Here is a 26,707-nt window from a genome sequence, read left to right on the forward strand (position 1 = left end):
AATTTGGGTGACTGGAAGGATGGTGGTTCCCTCTGCAGAACAGGAAAGCCATCTCATCTAAGTCTCTCTTCATTTTACAGTTGAGGAATCTGAGACCCAGAGAAGTAATTAGGCTTGGGCTTGGTCAAATAGGCAGTAAATGACAGAGCAAGGATTTCTGAAACCTACATCCTCTGCCTCCAGATTTTCTTTTCCTCTGCCTGATGTTGCCTCCTAATAGAATAGTCTTCTTGTTACCTTGCATACTTTTTTCCTTTCTTCAATATATCCCAACTGACATACAATTTCCTAAGACTTCCTCTACCTTTTTCCCCTCTTATTGTTTATATAAAATTATTTTCATAGCCAAACTTTGTTGTTCCAAGAGTCCAACTTACTATTCTCCCGATTGGCTAACCCTTTCAATGAACAATTATTGATCCCTTACTGTATGTAAGGCATAATATAGGGAAACACAGCTGTATAATAAGACATGGCCCTGACCCTTTAGGAGTTTATATTCTAGTAGGGAAGATTAGGTACCAAATAAGGGATCGTTTCTAGCACTTATCAGGAAAGACATCAGAGGAAGTAGCATGCAAGATGGGCCTTGAAAGATAGATAGGATTTTGATGATAAAGGTTGTGAGGCAAGGATGAGGAGGGCATTCTAGGCAGTGGGAAGATCCAGTTACTCTTTGGGAAGTGGCCTAGATGAGCTGGAGTATACAGTTTGTATTAGAGGAAAGCAGTAGAAAGAGAGCCATTGACTTTATGCATCTCTTCTAACCCATTCGTTTTTCAGATGAGAAAACGGGCTTAGAAGTTAAACAACTTCTCCAATATAGCTAGTCAATGGCAGAACCAGGATGAGAACTCCACCTTGATTTCTAGTTCAGGGATTTTCCCACCAGATGACAGTTGGAGCCATATTATAGTCTTGGATACTTCTCTAATGAGTTTAGGACTTTATATTTGGTAGGCAGTGGGGACATACTGAAAATCTTGAGGTGGGGGAGTGATTTGAACATAAGTAGTGCTTTAGGGCAGCTAGGTGGCACAGTGGATAGAGTGCAGGGCTTAGAGTCGGGAAGACCTGAATTAAAATCTGGCCTCAGATACCTCCTAACTATCACCCTGGGCAAGTCACTTAACCCTGTTTGCTTCGGTTTCTTCATCTGTAAAATGAACTGGAGAAGGAAATAGCAAACTACTCCGGTATTTTTACCAAGAAAACCTCAAATGGGGTCACCAAGAGTCTGAACACAGTTGAAACAATCGGACAGCAAGTGCTTTAGGAACCATAACACTGTTGGAGTCCTCATCTGGTCCTGTCTGCTTACTTTCTTCACTGGGGGACATCCTGAAAAGGTGTTCTGGTTTTAAAAAAAAAAATCTGTTTATTGGCAGGCTGATAGTATAGGCAGTCTAGTGTGAACTGAGGGGCGGATTGGGTAGATGTCCTCTAGAGCAACAGTAATAGACCCTTGAGTCCACCACCATGTGGTGCTGAGGAAGGGTATGTTCTTTGATTTGTGCCTTCTTTCTGTGGTAGAGCCTCTGTCTAGGATTTGGTGGAGCCAGTAAGACTTTCCATACCTGTGGTCTCTATGGTTGAGTTCACACAGAGCCTCCATTCCAGGATGAATAATTTGTGTCCGATGAGTATGAATTATATAAGAATAATTTATTTCATTACCTCTTTATTTCCTTTTTGGGAAGTAGGTTTAGTAAATCTACTTGATGGAAATGCAGTTTCTAAGTGTACCAATAACTCTTAGATCTACATTTCTAGTTCTGAACTCTTCTGAGAGGCAGACCTACTGTTCCAGATACCTAGAGAACGTCTTCATCTGGATGATAGATGAAACTCATCATGTCTAAAACTAATGCTAACTACTATTAAACTAAGCTTAGCATTTTCCTTCTTGCTTCCTTTCTGACCTCACTTATTTTTGCTTATGATACCACCATTCACTCGGTCTCCCAAGTTTGATAATTGAAAATTTTTTCCTCCTTTATCTCATATCCAGTGTTACCAAGTCCTATTGGTTCAGCTTCTGGAAAATATTCTTGCATCTGGTATAGTGGAAAAAGCAGTGGACTTTGGAGTCAGAAGAGACCTGGGATCGAATTTTGCCTTAGACCTGCTAGATATATGATCTGGGCAAATCACTTAAACTTTCTGAGCTTCAGTTTCCTTATCTGTAAAAAAGGGATAAAAATATTTGTAGTGCTTTTACCTCACAAGGTGTTGTGAGGATCAAATGAGATAATATGTACAATTCTTCATAAGCATTGTATAGTCTTTTTGGGTCAGATCTGTGATTTTATGAATGGAGGGCATTCCCGCTATCAATACGTATTGGCAACTTTTCTGCAGCTATATAGTCTTAGTTTCTCAGCTGCTGAGAAATTTAGTGACTTTCCCAGAGTCACACAATCAATATGTGTCAGATGTTGAACTTGAAGTCATGTCTTCCTCACTTCAAGGTCAGCTTATCTACTATGTAAAATGAAGGTTTTGGAGTAGATGGCTTCTGAGTCATTTCTAGATTTCTGATCTCTATTTTAACATACCACACCCTGTACCACCTATTTAACTCAGACTGTGGCCTATGCCTGGAATGCCCTCCCTCTCCCTTTTCTGAAGGCTAACTAGAAGTTTTACCCATCTGTTGAAGCCGAACTCACATGCTGCCTCTCCGGGATTCTCACCTCCATGCCCTATACCCAGATCGGCAATCTTTCTCCCCTCAGGCCTTACAGAACACTTGGTTTTGTACTTCTACAATGTAACATTGTATATTTTATAGCAGTCTGTGTTTGTTTCTTATTTTCCTACTAAACTCCTCGAGATTAAGAACTATGATGTTCATCTGTGTATCTTCCTAATACCTAGCATAGTTCTCTACATTGAGTCAATGGTGGTGATGGCTATAGTAGGTGTATCCTGCCCTACACTAGAGTTACATGATGGGAGAATCCCATAGTTAGCGGTGATTCATTCCTGTAATATGTTCTAGGTCTTGTCCACGCAAGTTCTATCTAAAGTGCCTAGCAAGGCCATTCCAAGGAGGGTAGACTTTATAGCTGCCTTCTTAGAGAGAGATCCTAGCAGGACATAGAGGACATACCTGCTGGGAGGAAATATGCTCCAGAATACATCCCAGTTTTCTTCCCTTTCTGGTTGGAATAGGGTAACAGGTTGGGGAGGATGTGTAGCAAGGCTCGGCAGGACCATTTGTTTAGAACTTCATGGGAAAGGGGAAGGCATGATGTCACTTCGTGTCTGAAGAGGAAGTTCTGGCTTCCTTCCTTGGAGGACTCTGGCTGGGGGAGGGAATTACCAACTTGATGCTACTATAAGCTGGTTCCCTGGGCTCTGGGCATTCTGATAGGGTACAGTCATTTCTGAAGTGCTGCTCCATAAGCCTGCTCCTTTTTATGTCACATTTGAAATAGCTCTGAGGAGTGTTGGGCCACTTCTCATGCCCTTGTCCTGCTAGGAGCTCTGCTGCTCACGGGGAAGGGATACTTCTCTTGTTCCCAAACAGACAAGCGAAGCTCACCGTTCCACCTAAGCCCACACCTCCCTTGTGCACACTTGACATTGGAAAACCAACCAAGGCAAAGCCTGTGGAGAGTACCAGATTTAGAATTTGAGGCCAGGGTTCTGCTCTCACCTCTGCCCCTGACTTGCTCTATGACCTCTGGCAAGTCTTCTCACGTCTCTTGTTTTTTCCTTAACTGTAAAATGAAGGGGTTGGAAGCCTCTTTTTAAATTATTGTCTGTGAAGATGCAGTTAGCAGAGAACCCTCCTGGGAAGGGGGTGTTGAAGATTCTTATTTTTAGAATGAGCCTAAGGTGGGGGGAGTGTCCATCCTAAGGAGGGCCAGTTGGTGTGTTTGCTGCTTTTCTAGTCCAAGCTTCTTCTTCCTGACCAGTCAATTGTATTAAATTTTTGATGTGAGTTTGAATTAGAGTCCCTCGGGATAAGGGGAGAGAGATTGGAGGAGGGAGTGGAAACAGCTGGTGCATTCGTCAGCCCAGCTTAACTATTCTCTTGCAGAAGGATGTGTAGTTACTAGCAAGGTCCTAGTAATTCTGAGACTGAACTCTTAGGCATTCTGAATTCCACGTAGGAATGTTAGCATCTAGAGTATAGCCAAACATCATGCGTATTGTATTTTTTCCCTTTCCAAAAAACTTTTCTACCTGCTTTGGAACTGAGCTGTGGGAGGTCAGATAGCAAAGCAAGAATATTTTGATCATGTCTTGTTATGTCTCAAATGGCTTTTCATTGCACATTCATTATTTCTTTGGTTGGTCTGTGTAAATATGCCTGCAAACAGATACAATTAAAACTTGGGGCATCTGATGATGTCATGCTGAATTGCACCAGGTTTGCTGTATTGGTCTCCTCCCCCTCTGACCTAGCCTCTTAGTGACTGAGTGGAACTCTGAGTCAGCAGTCATTGGTTCTGTCTCACCTGCTCTTTTTGAGGCAGGGAACCAGGGAGGAGGGTGGCATGATTTAGGTGTGTCTAATTTCCAGGGCTTTGTCCTCTACAATCCCAGATTTATAGGGAATCTCAAAATATGTGCTCATATCAGTGTCATTTATTTTAGTACTACCATTCCACAAAATGATGTTGAACTGGTCCTGTCATTTATCTTAAGTTGTGCCTTAGTGGAGAAAGTGTTTGGGTTGGTATACAGTTGAGGTTTGTTTTTTTTTTTTGAGGCATTGTGGTTTAAGTGACTTGCACAGGGTCACAGTTAGTGAGTGTCTGAGGCTGGATTTGGACTCTGGTCCTCCTGACTCCAGGGCCAGTGTTCTATCCGCTAAGCCACCTAGCTGCCCCCCACCCCCAAGATTTTTTTTAACCTTACAGTTACTGTGAAAGATGAAAGAGTAAGATACAGCTTTAGATGATAGTTCTTGTGTTTTATTTATTCCACTGTGTGTGTTTCCTGTTAGAAGTGTCCTTTTATGTCAGTGACAAGGGACAGTGGTTTAATAAGTTATGGTCAGGTCTTATTAATTGCTTTCTGGGAAATTCACATTCTATTATAACTTTTAATATGTAAAACACAGAACTGTTTAATATTCTTCTCTATCCTAGTCTTCAGACTTCAAGTGGCTTGCCATTATCCACAACCCCTCTCTTTGCAGTTGTAGCAAAGTCATAGATGTGGCCTGAATCTCCCAGTTTCTTGTGTCAAATGTTGAACTACTTATATATTACTCCTTTCTTTAACCAGGGCCAGTCATCTGGCAGGCCTATGAGAGAGGCCTCGAAGGAGGAGGAAAGGTTGCTGACAATTAACTGTATAAGAGGCCATACAGGTGAAGCTGGGGTTAACCCAAGGAATTATGAAGCTAAGAATGAAATCTGGTCAGACCCTTACTAAAAGCAACACAAAGTCCTTTGGGATTTCAAAACAGCTCTCATTCAAAAGATTGATCTTCCTCTTCCTTCTGGAGAGGTAGGAATTAGTAGTGATCAAATCTTACCCTGACCTTATGAAGCTTAGGACATATTCTCAGCGGACTGTTCTTTTGCAGCAAAAGGAAAGGGCGTTGTTTCTCCTGTTGTCAAGAATTAGAAGTAGCCTGTTCCCATTTCTACTACTCTAAACCTACAGTACCAGGGTCAACCTTCTGTGATTGTTAGGGAATTATTATGTTAGGGAGTGGAAAGAGGAAGAGGTGGTAGTGTGAGAGGGACGGAGGCTGGTGGGCATATCAGATAATGGTTGGAGTTAATCATCTTGACCTTTTTGTCACTTAGGGACATTTCCACTTGTACTGTGGCTGAGACTTCCTTCTTTATTGGCTCTCTCTCTCCTCTTTTTCTCTGGACTGGAATGGACTTTGTTCCCAGCTGGTGATAAGCTGTTATCCATATATAGCCCTTTATAAAGTGTCGGCTGCCTCTGTTCTGTGTGCAATTTTCTTTGCCTCTCCTTTGGGCAGTTAGGGAATTGAGGAAAGGCTGTGTGGTGAGGGAAGATTTGTCTTGTAGTCATAAGCCAGATTTGGGACAGGGCAGTGTTGGTGCCTGGAAAAGGTAATTTCATTCTGGGGGGGGTATGTATGATTGTCCCATTGGGTTGATCTAATTGAGGTATGAGGTATAGCAGCAGCCTTTTCCCCAGAGTCCTGCTGCCTACAAAGTGAGGAAGTACTGTGATGGCCAAGTAGGAATTTTTAAACCCCCTCCCCTTTCCCCTTCCCTGATACTAAATGGCCCTGCTGCTTTGGAAAAGGCTTGCACTTCAGCTATAGCATTGGTTTGGGGCAGGGAGAGGAGGGTTGTTTTCCCGAACATGATAAGGAACTGAACTGGGCAAAGTGGGAGCTCTGGCTGGTGATTGGTAGACAGGATGCCGTGGAATGTGTTTGGCTTGCAGCCCAGAATCCAGCACTCTGTATTTGTTTGTTTCTGGGAGACTGTGGTCTGGTGCTACTGTGACAGGAAGTGAGAAAGCTGGGAGTGGGGGAACGGGAGAGGGGCAATGTCTTTGTGGTTCTCCTGTGAAATCCCTTTGTCCCTGGAGAGAGCAGCTCTGCTACGAGTCCTACTGAGAAGAGAGCCGCCTTTGTGTGCCTGATGGGACTCAGACATGGGGATCTAGCAGATCTCGGTGATTGGAGAATGTGAATTCTGGTCATTATCTTTTTTTTTTTAAATTCTAGTACACCTACCATAGGGTTTAGATCTTGATACTGTGATACTTAAAGGTCTGTTAAGATTCTAGTTATGTCTTACAGTGAGTGTATGGATTTTTGGAAGCTGTGGGGTGGGAGAAGGGAGGAGGAAGATAGAATGCCTTATAGAAACATCCCAATGGCTATGTTTGTATTGCATTTAATATGTTCATTGCTTAAACTTTCTTGGGGGCTTGGGAGCAAAAAATGTAAATCTCGAAAGAAGTGGCCAAGCTCTTTATTCAGATTATTAACTATCAGATACATCCTTTGCCAAGAACAGGCAGAGAGGAGTGAAGTTCTGGGGGCCCTTTTTCTAGGCCTTCTGCCAAGAATGACCCCTGCTGCTGGGCAGGGGTGACACTTAACATGCTATTAATACAAAGAAATGGCAGGATCAGAGCTTCCTGTTTCTACATGGAAGCTCTGTATCTGCAGTTTTCTTGAAATAATTTTTGTCTAGACTGAAACAACACCTGTAGTATACTATTTGTCTTCCTTCTTTCCAATTCCCTGATTTCATTGTTTCAGCCCACTTTCTGCTTCAGCTGTAGAATAGGTATCTATCACTTCTCACGTTGTAGATTGGGTGGCTGAGCCTTCAAACTCTCGCCAAGCTGGCTGTTTGGTGAGCTCTCACACACAAACCCCTCTTTGACTGCCCAGGAGGACAGCTGCCCTGGAGGCAGATTGTTAACATACCTCTGGAACAATCCCTGCCCTCTGTCCTGCTGTCGACCAGCACTGTTTTTTTCTTTGCTTAGCTTTCTACCCCAACTCTCCGAAGTTTTCTGCTTTTGACCTGGTCGTAAAAGAGCTATGCTTCTAGGGTTTAGCTTCTTGAGATGGAGGTGACCAGTGAGTCACCTGTGTTATAGGTTAACTGTTTTAGGGTCTGGTTTAACAGTGGTGCAAGTGGCTTGTTTGTTATTACTTACTATTAACACTTTTTTTCTCCTTCCACATATTTTTCAATCAACCTTCCTACCCTCAACAGTCTGTCCTTTATGGAGTTCCTTTATGTTTTCACTGTTTAAAGTGGGGGAAATCTGGGTGTAAAGCAAGCTTTAATACTATGACTAAATAGGGACCCAGTGTTTGAGATGATAATTTTTGTTGCCTTTTCCCTGTATTCTCATCCATTTCCCTTTCAGCCTTCTCAGAAAAATTAGCTATGAGTAGTTATGCTCTCTCTTTTGAGTACCAGCTGACCTCTCCCCCCCCCCAGCAAACATTTACTGCTATTCATCCAGTAGTTGAAATGTTGCCCTTTTTGTAAGCCAGGTTTCTGTTCTCCCTTCTCATTACTTAAGGAAGTGGTTCTTGTTTCTGCTGCCAATACAGAAGTATCATCCCCCTCCTCCCTTAGTCTTGTCACTTTCTTTTAGAAGTTCTTGACTTTCTTTGTTGCACATCCAAGGGGGAAGGAACATCCTTAATGGCTGAAGGCAGATTAGAAGTCTGAGTGGCTTCCAGTTTCTTTCCAGAGGCTTTGGGATGAGTAACATGACAAACTAAATCCTCCTTGTCCTTTTTAGGGTAGTTCTAAATTGCAGGAAATTTGAGATGACAGGAAAAGTAGAGTTTTTGGTAAGTAGGCTGCCTCTTTTTCACCCCCCCCCAAAAAAAGAAATATGAGCTTCAAAAAGTTATTTTTTTGGATCCCAGTAGTCTTAGGGCTTAGATGTTAATGGGGTCTCTATGTGCTTTGTTTCTAGTATTGGAGTGTATGAATTCCTGAAAGATTTGGAATAAAAGCTAAACTTTATATTTGAAGATTTTGGCTTTTTCAGCCCTCTAAAATAACTGAAAAGGTACATCATCAAGAGATACTAAAAAAAAAAAAGCCAAAATACAGAGAGTTAAATGCTTTCTTTTCATTTCTCCTATGCTTTCTTGTTCTCCGTTGTGTACCTGACTTTCTTTCCCCCTCAAATTTCTCTGATTCGGAAAGAGAAAAGGCATTTAACCTCTCCTCCGCCTCTGGCCTTACAACCTGACATGTCCCTCCTTCTAGCCCTTCCTTATCTTAGTTTTTTAAAAATCTGCCTCTCCTGTGCCTTTCCTTATAAGGCTAGGTGAGGTGCCTTTGGCAAGGGTACAGCCAGGGACACAGGTAACAGTGTCTGAGACTTTCTGGACTAAGAGAATTCAGTGTTATCAGTCCCTAGTGGAGGGCCCTCAAGAGGCACATGGAGAGTGGGGGAGGAGAAAAGGCGAGTTGGCTAGGCCTGAGAGATCAGAAGGACTTGTTAGACCAGTTCTGTGTGTGTCATACATGCTCTGGGGAGAAGCAGGTTTTGTTTCTTTCAGAAGCCTTTCAGATCTGGCCCCAGCTCTTTAGTTGAGAACCACACCCTTGCTTTGCCACAATGCTGGTGTAGCACCTCTCAGACATTTCATTATATATGATTTTAACTGGAAAGGCCCCATAGAATACTTGGAGGAAGCAAATGAAATTCCCATCTGGCCTTCATCTTCAAAAGTAGAAGTTAACTATTTTTTTTCCCCAGGTAAGTCATAGTTTGAAACCAGAAAGAGTGATAGAGCACAAAGGTCAGAATAATAAAACTGAATAGATTTTAAGTACCGTGTTGACCTATGGCTACTATCCCACTCCCCTTTTGAGGTCCAGGTCTCAATTAAAAGTGTTTTAGAATCATAGACATAACTAAAACGGACACAGACAGCAGTCCAGCTCCTTTGATGTACAGTTAAGACTGAAAGATGTTAAGCAACTTGGCTGTCTACAATCATGCAACTAGTGAACAATCTAGAGACTTGGTATTCTGTTCTTTTGATGCTTACAGCTGCCTCTTTACTCCAGACTTGTCTCTTTATGTTTAACACCAGTCCATTCAGAATGTTTTTCTTCCTTTAGAGAGATTGCTCACACAACTACATTTAACCATGAGGATTATTGATGGGTTGAAATAAGACTCTTTCCTCATTGTGTTTCCTGTAAGATGCATTCGTTTTCCTTACTAGTGCTATAAGAGAACCAGGTTTGGAATAAAGCAGAGTCACGGGGAAATGTTGAAATGGCCACCACCCAGGTAAAGGCCAATTCTCAAATACAGCTTCTGGGCTGGAGAAGGATTTTTTTTTTCCCCCCACAGTGTACCTAAGAGGAAAAGAGGAAATCTTTTGGGTCTTGTAGAAGTATGCTATTTAGTAATGGGGTTTTAGAGTAAAAGAACATGATTTCTTTCCTGAGAAAGTCATGACACAGAATGAATCTAATGTGACTCTTTAGATGAATGGCAGAGGGGTAGAGTTGGTAGGAATGGGTTGACATTAGAAGTGAAACACATGGGAATAGAGAGACTGGAATTCTTTTCATAGTGTGCTCCCTCTATATCTAACTAGCAAAACGGGGTGGTAGAATTTGAACCTTGTTACCCACTGTGGGAAGCATTGCTCTGTGCTGAGATATATGTCTGTAAAGTACTGGTTTATATTCCTTTGCAGTAGGAACAAAATGACTATCCTTTTGGGTATGTTAAGGGTTCCCCAAGAATTAAAAATGATATCCATGACCTTTGAGGCAAACACTAATTTAGGTAATTAAATGCTTCTCCAAAATTCCTTACAAGTCACAACATGGGAGGTCAGGACACTGGGAATTCACTTTCTGGTTTGCTGTATACATACACTCATAAACACTTAAGTAGAGAGTTTTATTTTTATGAAGTATTACTAATTTATTTGAAGAAGAGAGACTCTATTCTTGTTTTAAGCATCTAAAAATCAAGTATGAGTGGTTAAATGTGTGCTGTTTGGTCCCAGTGGGCAGAACTAGGAGCAGTGGGTGGAACTTGTAGGCACAACTTCAGGTTAGATATAAAGAAAAATTTCTTTATAATTTAGGGTTTCTTGGGATTAAACTATTTAGTGTTTCTTGGGAATTGGCCATTGAGGTCCCTTCCAATTCTGTGATTCTGTCCAAAAGGGAAATGTGCTACCTCTGGAAGAGTAGTGGGTTCTTCCTCATTGAAGTAAGGCCTTCTAGAGAAGTTGAGATGTCTACTAGTTAGATGTTGTAGAGGGGGGATTCTTGATCAGGGCTTGGTTGGACTAAGCAGATTGTGAAATGTCCCTTCCAGTTCTGATTCTATGACTTGTGATTTTTAAAAGTACAATTTTATTGGACTACTTATTCACTGACTCAGAAGGCAGCCCAGAGTCCATTTAGTCTGATATATATCTTAATAAAAATCCTTCTATGACATACACACTATCTCCTGAGGTAGCCCATTCCACTTTTGGATAGCTATAATTATTGGGATTTTTTTTTCTCTAGCTTAAGCCTAAATTTGCTTCTTTGCAACTGCCACCCATTGTTTCCAGGTCTGTCCTCTGGGACCAAGTAGAATAGGAAGAGTTGACATTGATATAGCACTTTAAAGGTTTTTCAAGTGCCTTGCATACATTACCTTATACAGTCCCTAAAATAATAAGTTATTATCTTCATTTTTTAGATAAAGAAACAGACTGAGAAGTTAAGTGATTTGTTCACATTTAACACAGCTAATGTAAGAGTCAGCATTTGAAACCAGTCTCCCTGACTCCCAAGTCCAGTACTCTTTCCATTGTGCTTGATTATGTCTGTAGGTCGAAGATAACTGTTATTGTCCCTATGTCTTTTCTTCACCAGGCTAAACATCCCAGTTCTTGCATCTTATTGATCTTCAGTTGGCCCTTTTCCATAACACCAATATCCTTCCTGAAATGTGCCCGGACTAAACACAAAACTTGACATGTGGTCTGACTGGGGCAGAACTGGACAGTCACCTCCTTAGTTCCAAACACTAAGCTACTGTTAATGCAGCTGAAGATTTAGTCACTTTTTTGGCTGCCATGTTATACTGGTGCCAACTGAGATTGCAGTCCATTGAGCACCCCCTCCCCCCACCCCCAGCTCTCATTAAATCAAACTGGTGCCCAGCCATGCCTCTCTCATCTTTGCTTTTGAAGTTGATTTTACCTTAGAGAACCTGTTTTAGTATACTGATTGGTATGATTATCTCTTCTTATGGACCACCTTAGATTTGAAATTCTCACAAAGCTAAAGAAATGAAGCTTTGTATGGTATTCTTGGAAGAAGTAGAAGTGTGACTACATGTAAATGAGACTGAATTGTTTCATTTTATGATCACTCGAAAGTAGGAAAATTATTTGTCCTGTTTCTTTTAGATGGATCCAATTCGTAGAAATCTTCAATGGTCCTTATTGCCTCTAAGATTAAATACAAAGTCCTCTGTCATTTGAAACCCTCTACAATCTGGCTCCCACATACCTTTCCAAATTCATTTCCAATTATTCTCTGTCCCCTACTCTCCATTTCAGTCAAAACTGGCCTGTTATTTGTTCCTCTGTAAATTTTCCATCTAATTTGCTCCCTTTATCTGGTAGTGATTCTTTTCTTACCTCCACTTCAAGCTTCTTCGTCTAAAGCACAGATCAGGCATTCCTCTTACCAGACCCCCTACCCCAAAGCATTAGTACTTTCTCCCTCTCAATTATATTTTTTTAATTGTATTTTGTTGTTGACATGCAGACCTGTGATTTCATTTGTTCAAGGAACTCTGTTAAGAAGCCCTACCAATGCAGATAGACAACTATACCACACCTTAAAACCTAGAGAGTTGTCAGAAGTGTTTAGAGGTTATCACCTGCATCAAAGGTAGATTTGGACCTACATCTTCCCTCTTTTGAAGGCGGGCTCTCTGAGGCACCATATTGCCTGTGTTTGGATTTATTTACCCGCATACATATTATTTCTCCCTGCTATGACCATGGGATGTAAGCTCCTTTAGGCTAGGAATTGTTTGGGTTTTTGGCTTTGAGCCAGGCCTTTGTATATAACACCCTTTGTGCCAGGCATTGTTCCAGATGCTGAATATGCAGAGACAAAACCCCCAAATCAAGTCTGCCCTTGAGGAGCTAACATTCTCCTGGCAGAAAACAGTACATCTATAAAGTATTTGGCCTTGCTAGAGTTAGAACTCAGGACTTTAAACTCCTAATTGTTTTTTCTATTTTAACCTACCCCTTGATCCTGTTCACCTCTAGAAATTTAATGTTCTTAGAACCAGAAGTTCTAGATAAAGTTTTTCTCATCTATAGTGTTTGCTGCCACTTACCATGTTGGCATAGATCTAGTAGAATAAAGGGAGTAGAGAGGGAGCTATTGTGGCACTGTGGTGAAGAATTTTTCCCTGTGGCCAGGAGGGTTGTCATTGTATGAACTATGGTAGTTATGGTTTGGGCCTTTCTTAGCAAAGGAAGATTACAGGGTGGAGGCTGTCAGTAGGAAATGCAACTGGGCTTCAGTTGAAACTAAGTGACAAGGAGAATTTTTGTCAGACTTAATCTGCTTGCCCTTTTCCACGTTTTTGCCACATCAAAAGATTCAAATTGACTTTTTTTCCTGTGCACTCAAGTATAAGGAGTCCAATATGACTTGGAGAGGTTACATACTAAAGACACTTTCTTTGAGTGATAGTTGCAACCTTGGAGGCAGAAATAAGAGACTTAAACAGCAGAGCTGTAAAGGAAATTTCAGGAGGCTGGAGGATGATGCTTGTCATAGTTGAAAGACATTTGTAAGATTTCAGTTTGGATAGGAAGTGGAACAAGAAATGAGATGACATTCGTGGGCAATGTTGTTGGGTTTGGGAACTGCATTCAAAGAAGAAAGTAGGAGTGGTAGAAGAATGAGCAGGTGTGTTTGGCATAGGAAGAACTTACAGGACACCTGTTCTCTAGCCTCCTCTGGGCATGGTTGATTGCTGAAGCCTGCATGCACACACCCTGAACTGGTAAAGCTGAGCAAATGGGACCTATCACAGACCGGTCTTAGAGGGCTGGCTTTGCTCTGGGGAGCGTGGGAAAAGGAGCTGAGGCAAGAGGCCCAGGCTAGGCAAGGCTAGTCCCCACAAGTCTCTCCTTCCCTCTCCCTTTCCCCCCTCTTCCCATCCCCCATGATTGCTCTGGTTTCTCAAACGCCTTTGTAGGCATGCCACAACTGGGCCCTCTGGTTTCCACCTTGGGGTGGAGGGGGGAGGAAATAAGGAGAGAAAAGACTTGCTGATAGCAGCTCCCTTTTCTTTTGCTCGTAGCAGAGAGAAAGTAGGTTGTTTCCTACCTAGACAATAACTACCTCCAGATTCTCAAGATTCTAATATGGGCCTGGAATCCAGGTTTCACCAAAAGCTGTGTCTGTCCATTGTGCTATAGAGCCAGAAGGTGTATGGAAACAGCGGTCTAAGGACTGTTGGTGTGAAGAACTCCTCTTCCCTCCCCATACCCAGAGTTTCTTTCTTCTAATCCTTCCCTCTGTTCCTACTGTTTATTTATTGGGTGTATTTATTTTCCTTCCCATTCCCTTGCTCCCCACTATCTCTGCAGCTTTCTCCTTCCTGCTTCCTCCCTGGTGGTGGCTGAGATGTTTCTTCCATGATTCTTTGCATCTAGACTGGGCTGTTCTCTGTTAAGCCAATCAAATCCGACCTTCCCTTCTTAACAGGTGTGTATGGAAACTTTAAAAAGATATATTTTAATAAGATTTTTACTCTTCTATTTTGGGGGGTAAGGAGGGCAAAGGAAATGTTTTGGGGGTGGAGTGGGTTTGTTTAAAATCTGCATTTCCCAGTGATGTGTTTGGGGTGCAAAGTTTTATACTGATTTTCATCCCCAATGTCAATGCCGTTTCCCCTTGATTTTCTGGCCAAGAAAACAATTTGCTGTTGGTGGGTTGAAGTAATGGTTGGGGTTGGTTTCCGTAGCATGTTTCTCTGAGCACAGAGAAGAAAGGCATTGGCATTCCTCCCTCTCCCATCTTTATTATTGGGAGTCTTGATTATTGGGGCAATAACACTTAGGTACCTTACAGGGTCCATTGATATTTAGTAATTTATCCAAGATGCGAACACATGGGGAAGGAATAATAGTGATATATGAAATAATCTTGTCAAAACTTCCCAATGTTGACTGGGAGATTAGGATTTAGGGAATGTCTCTCATTTGACTTTTTGAAGACAATTACCTGAGATGTCTCCAGTTCACAAATTAGTGTTTCAGAACTCTAAAGCTCATTTCCCTACTGCCTAAATTCCTGGAACTTGCCTTTTTTTATATACAAACTTTCTGTGGATACTTTTCATTCCTTCTTTGTTAATGTTTTCCTGGTTTATCTCGGCAGTAGTCGTGCCTGGGGCCATGTTGGCCTTAAATGTGAAGCTGTCAGATCCAGGAACATCAAAATTCAGAACCAGAACCCTAAATTTGCATTTTGCTTCTTACCCCTTTTTGATTAATGGGAAATTGAAATACTTTAAGAGAGCTCCAGTTCTGTTTTGGGATTTTAGTTAGGAATTTTTTTGGTCTTTTTTTTTTTTTTTTTTTTTGGGGCTAGGTAATGGGGTTAAGTGACTTGCCCAGGGTCATACAGCTAGTAAGTGTTATGTGTCTGAGACCGGATTTGAACTCGGGTCCTCCTGAATCCAGGGCCAGTGCTCTATCCATTGCGCCACCTAGCTACCCCTTTAGTTAGGAATTTTTAACTTCCCTAGCAGCAATTCTTTTTTTTTTTTTTTCACTTTTTAGTGAGGCAGTCGGGGTTAAGTGACTTGTCCAGGATCACACAGCTAGTTAAGTGTCAAGTGTCTGAGGCTGGATTTGAACTCAAGTCCTCCTCTAGATTTGAACTGTAGGTCCTCCTGACTGCAAGGCCGGAGCTCTACTGTGCCACCTAGCTGCTTCTCTTACCCCCCCTCCCCCCATAGCAATTCTAATCATAAAGGCTAGGACAGGTTAATTCCAGAAGAATAGATACCCATCCCTTCCTAATAGAGGTTACTTCCATGACAAGGTTTGCCCCGTAATAAATGGTGGTATGGCACGTATATTTTTATAGGTTGCAACTTTGTGATGCTGCTAAGATCGGCAGAACTTGCAAACAGTAGACCTAACTTTTATGTCATCAGTGACTAGCTTTTAGCCACATTCTGGTTTCCTATCACCTGTATAAGGTGCTTAGCCATATTTAGTTCTTTGTTATGTCTTGAGGGAAACTAGTAGAAGAGTAATCCTGCTTGACCAGACACTGGTGATGGGCTGCTAAGCTTGGTGGTAGTTTCCCTGCTGTACTGTGGTACAAACCTGAAGGTATAATACATCTTTGGCTCTGGGATTGATGATCTCTATCTTTTCTTATCTTTGATCTTTTCTTTCTCCCCTACCCCTCCTAGTGGTGTGAAGTGAGGGGGGAGGTTATCTCCCTCCTTCCTCTGTGATCCACCTCCCCTTTACTCTGCCCTGCGGCGACTCCGTCCCTCAGGGTCATGGACGACTCAGAGGTGGAGTCGACCGCCAGCATCTTGGCCTCTGTGAAGGAACAAGAGGCACAGTTTGAGAAGCTGACCCGGGCTTTAGAGGAGGAGCGGCGCCACGTCTCGGCGCAACTGGAGCGTGTCCGTGTCTCACCACAGGATGCCAACTCTATCATGGCCAACGGCACCCTCACCCGCCGGCATCAGGTAACCTCTCCTCCCCTTGGATGGGCAGGTAGAACTTTGAGATGCTCACCAGAGCAACTGAGATTCTTTCCAGGAAGCTGTTCTGATGGTGATGGACTGTCCATGGTGCCAGTGCTTTATGGTAAACTTTTCCAGTTAATAGGCATCTTCTGGGTTGGTACCTACTGAATGTTAGGGGAAGCTGGCGGCGGCGGCTTTGAGGACTGTGAACTCATCCTTGGTGAGCACCCTTCTTTTGGCCTGTTCCGCTGCACTGATATCTCTGGCTTGGGTTGCAGAGCCACAGTGGTAGAGCTTGCAGTTCAGAGCTGTGCAGTGAAACCATCTATTTTCTCTAACTCCTCTGGTGTTAACTTCTGGAGCTTTCTTGGGACAGTACAAGGGAGAGAGGAAGCAATTGTCTCAATGGTTGGGGAAATTGGGCAGCTTGTGATCTTAGCTTAACTTCGGCCCTCAGGGAACACGCTGTGCTCAGGGATAGGTCTGTGTCCACCAACTGTGTCCTCCCACTTCATGCTGGCCCTGCGTTCTTTCCTTGTTAACTGCGTAATTCATGTCTGTGAGGAAGGGTTATGGCTACTCCTGTTCTAGTAAAGGGAAAATGGAAGAAAGCAAATACCATGTTGCTATTCAACCCTGCTAACCACAGGAGCCAGCCAGCAGCCTTGGAGGCTCTACTAGTCTGTGGTGTGACTTTAGCAGCTCAGGGTATTCAGAAGGAGAAGTGTTTTCTCTTTTTTTTATCCTGGTCCTGATGTGATACAATCTGTCTGGGATTTTGTCCAGTTTACTTTCTGTGGAGGGGTTGTTGCTGGATAGGCAGTATGAAACCTTGAAAGAGCTACAGGTAGGAGCAATTGGACTTTTTTTTCCACTAACTTTCTATTTGAGTGTAAAGGCAGATGGAAAAGAAAGTCCTTGGTAATGAGGGGTCAAGAGAGTAAGTGGCAAGATGGGGCTCCACTTAGGTGATTTCCATCTGAGGATGGATTCCTTGGGAAATCACCTAACTGGACCCCCATCTTGCCACTTAATTTCTTTTCTCTTTGCTTGGGACTCATTCTTAAGCAACAAAAAAGAAGGTTGATTTAAGATGCATGTGGAGAGGGGAGAGTAGGACTGGTAAGGAGTCAGTGAGATGGTGGGGAATTCCAGGATCATAAGTATAGTCTTTTCTTTGAATTTTACTTGGTTAAAAAAAACCACACCCTTCCTCTCTACTGAAAGAAATCTAGTTTTACTTCCTCTCTCTGAAGCGTGCTTATAATGGAACAAGGGCTTCTTCCAAGGTAGCCAGGTCTTTTTTGTCCCTGCTTAATGAATTTTATTGGCCTTAAAATTCTCTTCTGTAGCTAGAAGAGAATGAAGTTCCAGCCCAGGAAAAAAGGGTCATAGTCTGTTCAGTAGTTTTAGAAACCAGTGGTGGAGATATTGTGGGGATTGGTGCCACTTTTGAGATCAGTTTGGGTTCTCCTTCACACCTGGTAGACAAGAGTACTGTTTCTGCTTCTTCGAAGAGCTGCATATAAGGGGCATTGTGGGTGTTTGCCACAGGGTTGGGGAGTAAGGATGGTATAGAAGCAGTGTATTGAGTTTCTTTGGGGAAAACCCAGCCTAGTCCTTTTAGGCTCTTTATTTTCATGGCCTCCACACAAAATTGAGAACATGTGTTCATTTTCCCTGTTCCTGGCTCTTTTGTCAAGCAGCATTGTCCCAGAGTTCCAGGTCTACCTAAATCGCAGGTGTGATTCTGATTTCTAGCAGTGAGGTGAAAACAGCAGGAAATTTGGATAATTAAAATAATAAAAAGTCTAGATTTAGAGCTGGAAGGGACTTTAGAGGCCATTTAGTCTAATTCCCTTCATTTTACAGATGAAGAAAAGGAGGTCTAGAGAGTGGAAGGGACTTGTCCAGGGTCACACAGGTAAATAAGTGACGTGACAGAGCCAGGATTCAAATACAGGCCTTCCGAATGCAAATCTCGCACATTTGCCAATATTGTTAACATTGAGTGGTAACATCATCTTGTCCTGTAATAAAAGGAGATGTTTGTATTTCAGAGAATATAGGAAGACCATATAATGTAGTAAGCTGTTCCTATGGTATATATTTCAGAACGGCCGGTTTGTGGGCGATGCTGACCTTGAGAGACAAAAATTTTCAGATTTGAAACTCAACGGGCCCCAGGTAATTCCTTCAGAATTTAGAGAGCTTGCAACGTTCTTTTTTTCTTCCCTTCTCATTCTGTTAGAAAGCACATTGGTAATTTGGCTTACACCTGGGTACAATGATTTTAAATGGGACTTTGCAAGAACACTTGAGAATGAACTTTGGTGAGCAAAACTCTTGACTGCCTGTAATCAGTCTCCTTCAATTAAAATATTGCTTTTCTGTACAATTTTACTTCTGCTCTAGAAAACTAGCTGCTTCTCTCTGGCAGTCAACTCGGAACCAATGACTTGAGTTCCCTGAAGTAGGGCTTTCTAATGTCCCTTAGAAGATCTTATGGGTTGGTTACTCTTGAAAGAGTTCTTTATCAGTCAGGGGTTAATAGGTTGATGTCCCAGGAAGGTGAGGAGGTTCTAAGAAACCACATCTTTGCCTTTGTGTAAATTCCAAATATGGAGAAGCACTGCTATCCTAAACCTTTTGGAGTTTATGAAGTATTCTCTCTTCTTGCTGGATTTTCTAATGTCAGTATTCACTTGGGCCATATCATAGTAACTTTGCCCCCATTATTTCATACAGGACCATAGTCACCTTCTGTATAGCACCATCCCCAGGATGCAAGAACCAGGGCCAATTGTGGAGACTTACACTGAAGAGGATCCAGAGGGAGCAATGTCTGTTGTTTCTGTGGAAACTTCTGATGATGGGACCACTCGCCGAACAGAGACCACAGTGAGTTGGCACTTTAGGAAGACCTGGGAAGGGTGGGGGAGAATTTACCACTAGATTTTTGGGTATTTGCTAAAGTAGATGAGAGAGTATCGGGTGGTTGTAATTGAGGAGAGTGTGACATTGGGAAAATTTTGTAGATAGTGAATAGAAAAGGTAGGAAATATTGATCCAGAATACCTTTTTTCACAGCTATAGCTATTACCTGAGTGGTGTCTTCATTCCTCAGGTGCCCTTGCAAGGTAGGAAAATCAGTGTATGACAGGTTCCCTTCATTTAATTTGTTCTGTTGACTGTCTCCTCTGCCCTTCAAGGTCAAGAAAGTAGTAAAGACCGTGACAACACGAACGGTACAGCCAGTCCCAATGGGACCAGATGGGCTTCCTGTGGATGGCTCCTCAGTTTCTAACAATTATATCCAAACTCTGGGCCGTGACTTCCGCAAGAATGGCAATGGGGGGCCTGGCCCTTATGTGGGGCAGGCAGGCACTGCCACTCTGCCCAGGAACTTCCATTATCCACCAGATGGCTACAGCCGGCACTATGAGGATGGCTACCCCAGTGGCAGTGACAACTATGGTAGCCTGTCCCGGGTGACTCGAATTGAGGAGCGGTACCGTCCCAGTATGGAGGGATATCGGGCTCCAAGTCGACAAGATGTCTATGGGCCTCAGCCCCAAGTTCGAGTGGGTGGAAGTAGTGTGGATCTCCATCGCTTCCATCCAGAACCTTATGGATTGGAGGATGACCAGCGTAGTATGGGCTATGACGATCTGGACTATGGTATGATGCCTGATTACGGCACTGCCCGCCGCACTGGGACACCATCTGACCCCCGCCGACGTCTCAGGTAGGCCTAGATCTGGAGAAGAATCTTTTGTGATTTCAGGGCAGGGGAAGATGTGACATATTGTTGACTCTGACAGCATTTGGTTAAGATAACGTTTTGTGGCTATAGTTGTCATGATTGATAGCTTATGGTTGGTGCTTATGCTTCGATACAGAGCAGTGTAAGTTACCCAAATGGAGCACTGGAATATGCACCTATACAGTCCTGAGAGGTGATCGTTCTGTCCTTATCAAAATATTTTTCGATCTAAGGTATAATTACAAGGCTAGTCCAGTGAGATGAGAGCTTCTCACTTTGGAAGTGTTCTTCTCTCTGCTTCTTAAAAGAAAATATATTTTTTCTTTTATTGGGAACTTAGTAAATATCAAGAAACATGTATATTAGCATATGCAAAGAAAAGAAAAAGAATCATGAATGAAATTGGGAGATTTTATTATGTTGGTGTTTTAAGTATATGTTAACATTACGTGTATGTTAACATGATAGTCACAAAACTGACCTGATTGTCTGAATTGCCTTCTGAACTTCATGTTCTGTATTGTGTATTTTTTAAAAAGTGTCGCTTTTGCTCTTTTCTTGCCTTTTTGGGGACATTTCAATTAGAACCCACCCACGCTTCTCCCACAATGCTTTACTCGTCTTCCCTCCTTTGGAGGGAAGCCCTCCTTTGTAACAGGAAAACAAATCCATACAGGAGTACTGTCTGGAAATGCATATTTCAGTCTACATCTCTGATAGTATCACCTCTTCTATCTTAGTAAATGGTTGTTAGGTAAAAGGTTACTGGTATTTTAGTGTCTTTTTTTTTTTTTTTAAAGCATAGTTCCAAGTTGCTTTTCAGACTGGTTTTTGGCCACTCCATAATTCTATTCAATGGTGTATTAGTATACCGATCTTCCCACAGCCTTTGTGACCTTAACTTTTTCCTTCTTTTGTTGTTTTTTTTATTAGATTTTTATTGATATCTTTTTTGTTTTTGCACTGCTTAAAATTTCCCCTCTGTCATTTCCCACCTCCCTTTTCAGAGAGCTATCTCTTATAACATAGAACATTTAATTTTATTATTCATTTGAATGTTCAGATTTTTAAATGCTTGTATCTGATTGATAGGTTCATACTTTTAAAATAATCATTATATTATTTAATGTATATATCGTAGCCATGATCTTTTACAAATATTTTAAGGATTTTGATAGTCATCTTTGCTGAATGACCATCTCTTCAACTGTATTGAAATTACCAAATCTATTCTACTGATATTAAATTTCTAAGTCATTGATGTATTTAAATTTCATTTTTCTACCTTCTATGGTATTACCACATCTTAGAGAACATGTTTGAGTTTATGTTTGGGGCCTCACTTTTCACATTCATAAAATTTCCTTTAAAATATGCATATTATTTCTCTCACTTCCCACCTCTCCTTTCCCCATTGAGAAATAAAAGAAAAGAAAAAATCTCATAACATGTACAGTCCAGTAAAAATATTCCTACATTGATTATGTTCAAAAAAGTGTTTCATTCTGCATTTTATGTCCATCACCTCTTAGACAAGAGGTGCGTACCTCCTTAGTTTCCAGTTTGGGGCTACTATAAATGTTTTGCACGTATGAGTCCTTTTCGTCTTTCTCTTAGAAGTGTGGCTTAGTAATGGTGTGACTGAATCAAAGGATAAGATCTCAGTCAGCTAGAGTGTTAGACCATACTGAAAAAGATGAAATTTAATAGTGATAAATGTAAATGTCTCAAATTTGGGTTCAAGAATCAACTTCACAATAAAAAAAATGACAAAGGTAGGGCTAGTTAACAATATATCGGAAAAAGCTCTAGGGTCTTATTTTAAGTCAAATGGAACTGCTTTGGCAAACAGGTTCCCTACCCCTTCACTGAGTCGTCAGACAAAGACTGAATAATGATAGATGGGATGCTCATTCATTTATGGATTAAACTAGTTGGCCTATGAGATCACTTCCAACATTAATTCTGTGCTGGTCATTTCCTACTTTAAATAAGAAGCCAGCTGCCTATACTGGTTTTCTTTTTAGTCCTCATCTTTCCATTTTTTCTCACAAGTATAGTATCTTTGCCAAGTGTTTGCAAAAATCTAGGTGAATTTAGCATTAGCTCTTGGTTTATCAATCTAATAACCTTGTCAAGGATATACAGCTCCGTTTTAGGTATTCACCTGCTCTCTCTTGTACGTTGCAAAATTTTGCCGGGATTCAGTCAAGCTTGCTACCCTGTAGATTGCAGGCTTCATTTTCTTGCCTTTGTTTGGAAACTGGGACGGTTTGGCTTTCCTTTTTTATTGACAATGGCTAAGCTGATCATATCGGACTGTTCTTTCTGTATCATGTGGTGGAGCTCATCTAGGCCTGGTGGTTTACAGTCATCAAAGGCATCGAAGTGCTTTCTTGCTATCTTTCTCCTTATCTGGTATTTCAGCTCCTTGTCACCGTTTCTCTTCAGTCCTTCCCAGTTCCAAGATCATTTTCTTTAACAGGAAAAAAACAAACTAAGTCAAATGAAAGTTCAACAGCTCTCCATTTTCCCCATCATCTCATACTTCTTAGTCATCAATACTGTCCTTTCTTAGATCCTCTTATGAGGATAGCTTATACACACACTTTTTTTTATTGTTGTTGTTGTTGTCCTTAGTGTTCCTTGTCCACCCTGGCTCATTCTGAGTGTTAGGGCTCCTGACATCATTCTTAGAACCATCCCACACTTTTGCTTTTGTCCTCTATGACCTTCACTTGCTCTAGGCAGTGTGGCAGAGTGGAGAGCATGGTGGACCTGGGATCAGGAAAAGCTGGCTTCATATTTCATCTTTCCTTAGTAGTTTTGTGACCATGGGCAAGTTACTTCATCTCTCTGAGACTCAGTTTCCTCATCTATAAAATTAGGGCTTGGCTCTAAGCTTCATTCCAGCTCCAGACCTCTCCCATGATGCTCTGAATTAAGTAAAGTCAGTTTGGACTGTTCCCCAAACCCAACATGCAAATGCCCTTAAAGTGTGTTCCCCATGGCTGTCTTTTATAATCGTTACCTTCAAGCTTTAGCTTGGGTAGCCTTCCTTGGAACCCATCACTGTGTTTGCTTCCTCAAATCTTATAGAGTATGGCGTCTGGATCCATTATGACCTGTCCCTCTCCCCTGCCCTAAGCTTGAGAGCTGATACTTTGTGTGTGTGTGTGGGGGGGGGCAATTGAGGGTTAAGTGACTTGCCCAGAGTCACACAGCTAGTAAGTTTTTCATGAGTCTGAGGTCAAATTTGAACTCAGCTCCTCCTGACTCCAGGGCCGGTGCTCTATCCACTGCACCACCTAGCTGCCCCCTACCTGATACTGTTTTACTTTTGTTTTTCTATTCCCAATTATTAACTGGGGTGCCTTATACTTAGCAGCTACTTAGTAAGTTTAAGATTAAAACTGTATCTATCAGTTTGTGTTAAATCCTCCCGTAGGGTCATGACATTCTAAAGCAAGCATTTGATCCTGATTTCTTTGGTATGGCGTTAAATGATTTCACTGAACAGTCAAAGAAGGAAGGCTGAGGCTTCCTTACCCAAACCTGAGTCACCTATCTTTTGGACTATCTTTTCCCCTCCTCTCTGACTCATCCATTATTCATAGAGGGACGGGAGGTTTAGATCCCGCCACCTAGAACAGTAGTGAGTAGTGGTCATTTGGGAAGGATCTTCCCCAGGGCGTTGGCCCCAGGTACCAGTCTGTTTCCTGAATTTCTCTTTAGTGAGAAATGATTGACTCTAGGAGGGTGTGGACGCCAGGATTTTTTCTGTCCTATAGTGGATTGAAAACTTTATGTAAAGAGATGGATTTCTGTGCCCAGTCCATGGATGTATGCCAAGATAGTTTTGGATTAAGAACCTGCTTGTCTAGCAAGAACATTCTGCTGCTTCCTGTTCCGGTCCTAGGAGAGTAATACGAGGTCAAAGTCTAAACAATGTGGCAGTGTACCATATGAGAAAAAAAACCACTGGACTAGGCTGTCAGGAGACCTCCATGCATAAATTAGCTGAGTGACCTAGGTTGGATCATTGAACTGGGCCTCGTTCATATGGGCAATGAAGAGAAACAACAAACATGATAAATATTTGAGGTTTCTTCTAGCTCATTCAATTTTTATTTCAGAATGAGTTTGAGGTGATTTGCCATGTATGTTTTCCTTTATATGCCTTTATATATGCTAGGCTCATAATAAATCTTTGAATTTATGTATGTTGAAGTTTTGCTGTGAGTCCTTTAGCCTGTAATAATTGTTTTAGTGGTAACCTGTTATCAATAAAAAATATACTTGTTGAGTCTCAGCAATTTCCCAGACACACTGTATTTTATGTATTAAATTGGAATACTATTTTCTATTCAAGTCTTTATTATGGTAGATGAATAGGCTGTACGGTCAGGGAGCCCACACCAAGACTCACAGTACTTTATTCTTGTCACATGAGGGTAACAAGGATGACTGCAAGCAGGATATTTGAGGGTTATTGACCTTTAGGGGATAATGACCTCTAAAGAGGAAGGATTATGTTTGGAGGCAAAATTAAGGAAGTTTTAGGGATTTTTAAAAATACAACTCTTGGACTGAGCAGTTGGGATTGTCTTCTATGAAGCAGGCACGGAACATCTTAACATAGCATTGAGTATCAAGAGGCTCTAATAATGTACCTAATAAACTGTAGGCCTCTTCTAAGAGAACAAAACAATAGATTCTCCTTTCTCCTGGGGGGGAGGGGGGAGTCATGGAATGAGATGACCTCACAGATAGGGAATGGGTTTCTTCCTGGTGGTTATGATCAAGTAATAGTGTGACTGCTTCACCCTCTAGTGGTTGGTTTTTGGTACTGAAATCCAAGGACTGACTTTCCATTGTTTTAGACTTAGGGCCAGTGTAAGGGAAAAGTGCCTACTGCTATTGCTAGTGGGCAGATATTCCAGTTGTGTTGTTAATGAGTGCCGCATTTTAATAAAGGTTATGGAAAGGGAATCAGTCTTAAAAAGAAGTCAGATTTGAACCATAGTTGTATATTCCAGCCTGATTGCCAGCCTGAAGTGTAAAGATGGTGATCAGTGTGATAAAAAGTAACACACAGACACTGAGGGCAGATCTTTTTTTTTTTTGTTACTAATTTGTTTTGATTATCAACAATCACTTCCATATGCTTTTGAGTTTAAAATTTTTCTCCCCCTTCCTCCCCACCACCCTCCCCAAGATTGTGCACAATCTGATATAGGCTATACATATACATTCCTATTAAACATACTTTCACATTAGTGATGTTGTAAATAAAAATTAGAACCAATAGGAGGAACCACCAGAAAGAGGAAACAAAACTCAACAGAAGAGAAAAAAAAAATAGCAATTCAACTTCCATAGTTCTTTCTTTGGATGTGGACGGCATTCTCCATCACTAGGTCTTTGGAGATGTCTTAGATCCTTGTATTGCTGGGAAGGGTTAAGTTTATCAATATTAGTCATGGCACATTGTGACTGTTGTTGTGTACGTCGTTTTCTTGGTTCTGCTCACTTCACTCAGCATCAGACCATACAAGTCTTTCCAAATTTTTCTCAAGTCCACCTGCTCATCATTTCTTATAGCACAATAGCATTCCATTCACATACCACAACTTGCTCAGCCTTTCCCCAATTGGTGGGCATCCTCTCAATTTCCAATTCTTTGCCACCACAAAAAGAGCTGCTGTGAATATTTTTGTACATGTGGGTCCTTTTCCCATTTGTATGATCTCTTTGGGATATAGCCCTAGAAGTGCTATTGCTGGGTCAAAGGGTATGCACATTTTTATTGCCCTTTGGGCCTAGTTCCAAATTGCTCTCCCAAGTGGTTGGATCGTTTCACAACTCTACCAGCAATGCATTAGTGTTCCAATTTTCCCACATCTTCTCCAACATTTATCATTTTCCTGTTTTGTCATGCTGGCGAATCTGATAGGTGTAATATGGTACCTCAGAGTTGTTTTGATTTGCATTTCTCTAATCAATAGTGATTTAGAGCATTTTTTCATGTGACTATAGATGGCTTCAATTCCTTCATCTGAGAACTGCCTGGTCATATCCTTTGAAGGCCAGATCTTAATATGATATGGCAAGAAGTTTTTGATTGTGCTGTTCTCTAGGCCTCCCACATTTTCTAGAATAGGGTGGAGGTAGAATATAAAGTATTCCAAGGGGTCTTATACTCTTCAGCTGTTTCCTGTGTAAGTACTTTATATCCTGTTCTAGTTAGTGATTGTAAGTTCCATTCCTAGGCTTTTTAATGTACCCTTCAATCATTGCTTTATCTGCCTGCTCTGTTTCCTCAAATATGTATGAGTTTAAGGTTTAGCCTCATTCCTTTATTCACAGAGATGTCATTAGCTGTAAAATGTCATTCAAATGCATCCTAAAGGCAGGTTTTTCTGATTTTAATTTATCATGGAAGGTCTTTGCTACTTATATAAGTAGTAGATAAATGAAAGTCTTTGCTTAGAGCCTTGACATTAATTATATAAAGATAGTGATACAACACATCTTAACACATTATTTAAAAAAGTAATGTCCTTTGTACTACATGCTAAGAGAGGCCGGTCATTGTCAGTTAAGCAAGTCAAATCCTTGGTTTGTCTGTTAGATCTGGGAATGCCAAGAGCTACCCCTAATTTATACTTTAAAGATGGTGCATTCAGGAAAGACTAGATC

The 26,707-nt window shown here is 41.5% G+C and overlaps 1 protein-coding gene across 14 annotated transcripts in view; it reads left to right on the plus strand.

Moving 5' to 3' along the window:
- CTNND1 (catenin delta 1) overlaps positions 1-26,707 on the plus strand; it is a 55,309-nt gene that overhangs the window by 11,604 nt on the left and 16,998 nt on the right. For 6 of the 14 annotated variants that reach the window (XM_027860308.1, XM_027860315.1, XM_027860309.1 and 3 more), the window contains 5 exons: positions 14,111-14,228; positions 15,952-16,239; positions 18,355-18,426; positions 18,988-19,140; positions 19,452-19,987. In XM_027860308.1, coding sequence (XP_027716109.1) covers positions 16,045-16,239; positions 18,355-18,426; positions 18,988-19,140; positions 19,452-19,987 — 956 coding nt within the window. In that variant the 5' untranslated portion in view covers positions 14,111-14,228; positions 15,952-16,044. Of the gene's footprint in view, positions 1-6,475; positions 6,657-14,110; positions 14,229-15,951; positions 16,240-18,354; positions 18,427-18,987; positions 19,141-19,451; positions 19,988-26,707 lie in introns of those variants that run through there. The other 8 variants (XM_027860311.1, XM_027860313.1, XM_027860319.1 and 5 more) reach the window with 6 other exon arrangements.

Source organism: Vombatus ursinus, unplaced genomic scaffold (genome assembly GCF_900497805.2).
Source record: "Vombatus ursinus unplaced genomic scaffold, bare-nosed wombat genome assembly UNPS02014177.1, whole genome shotgun sequence".
NCBI lineage: Eukaryota > Metazoa > Chordata > Mammalia > Diprotodontia > Vombatidae > Vombatus > Vombatus ursinus.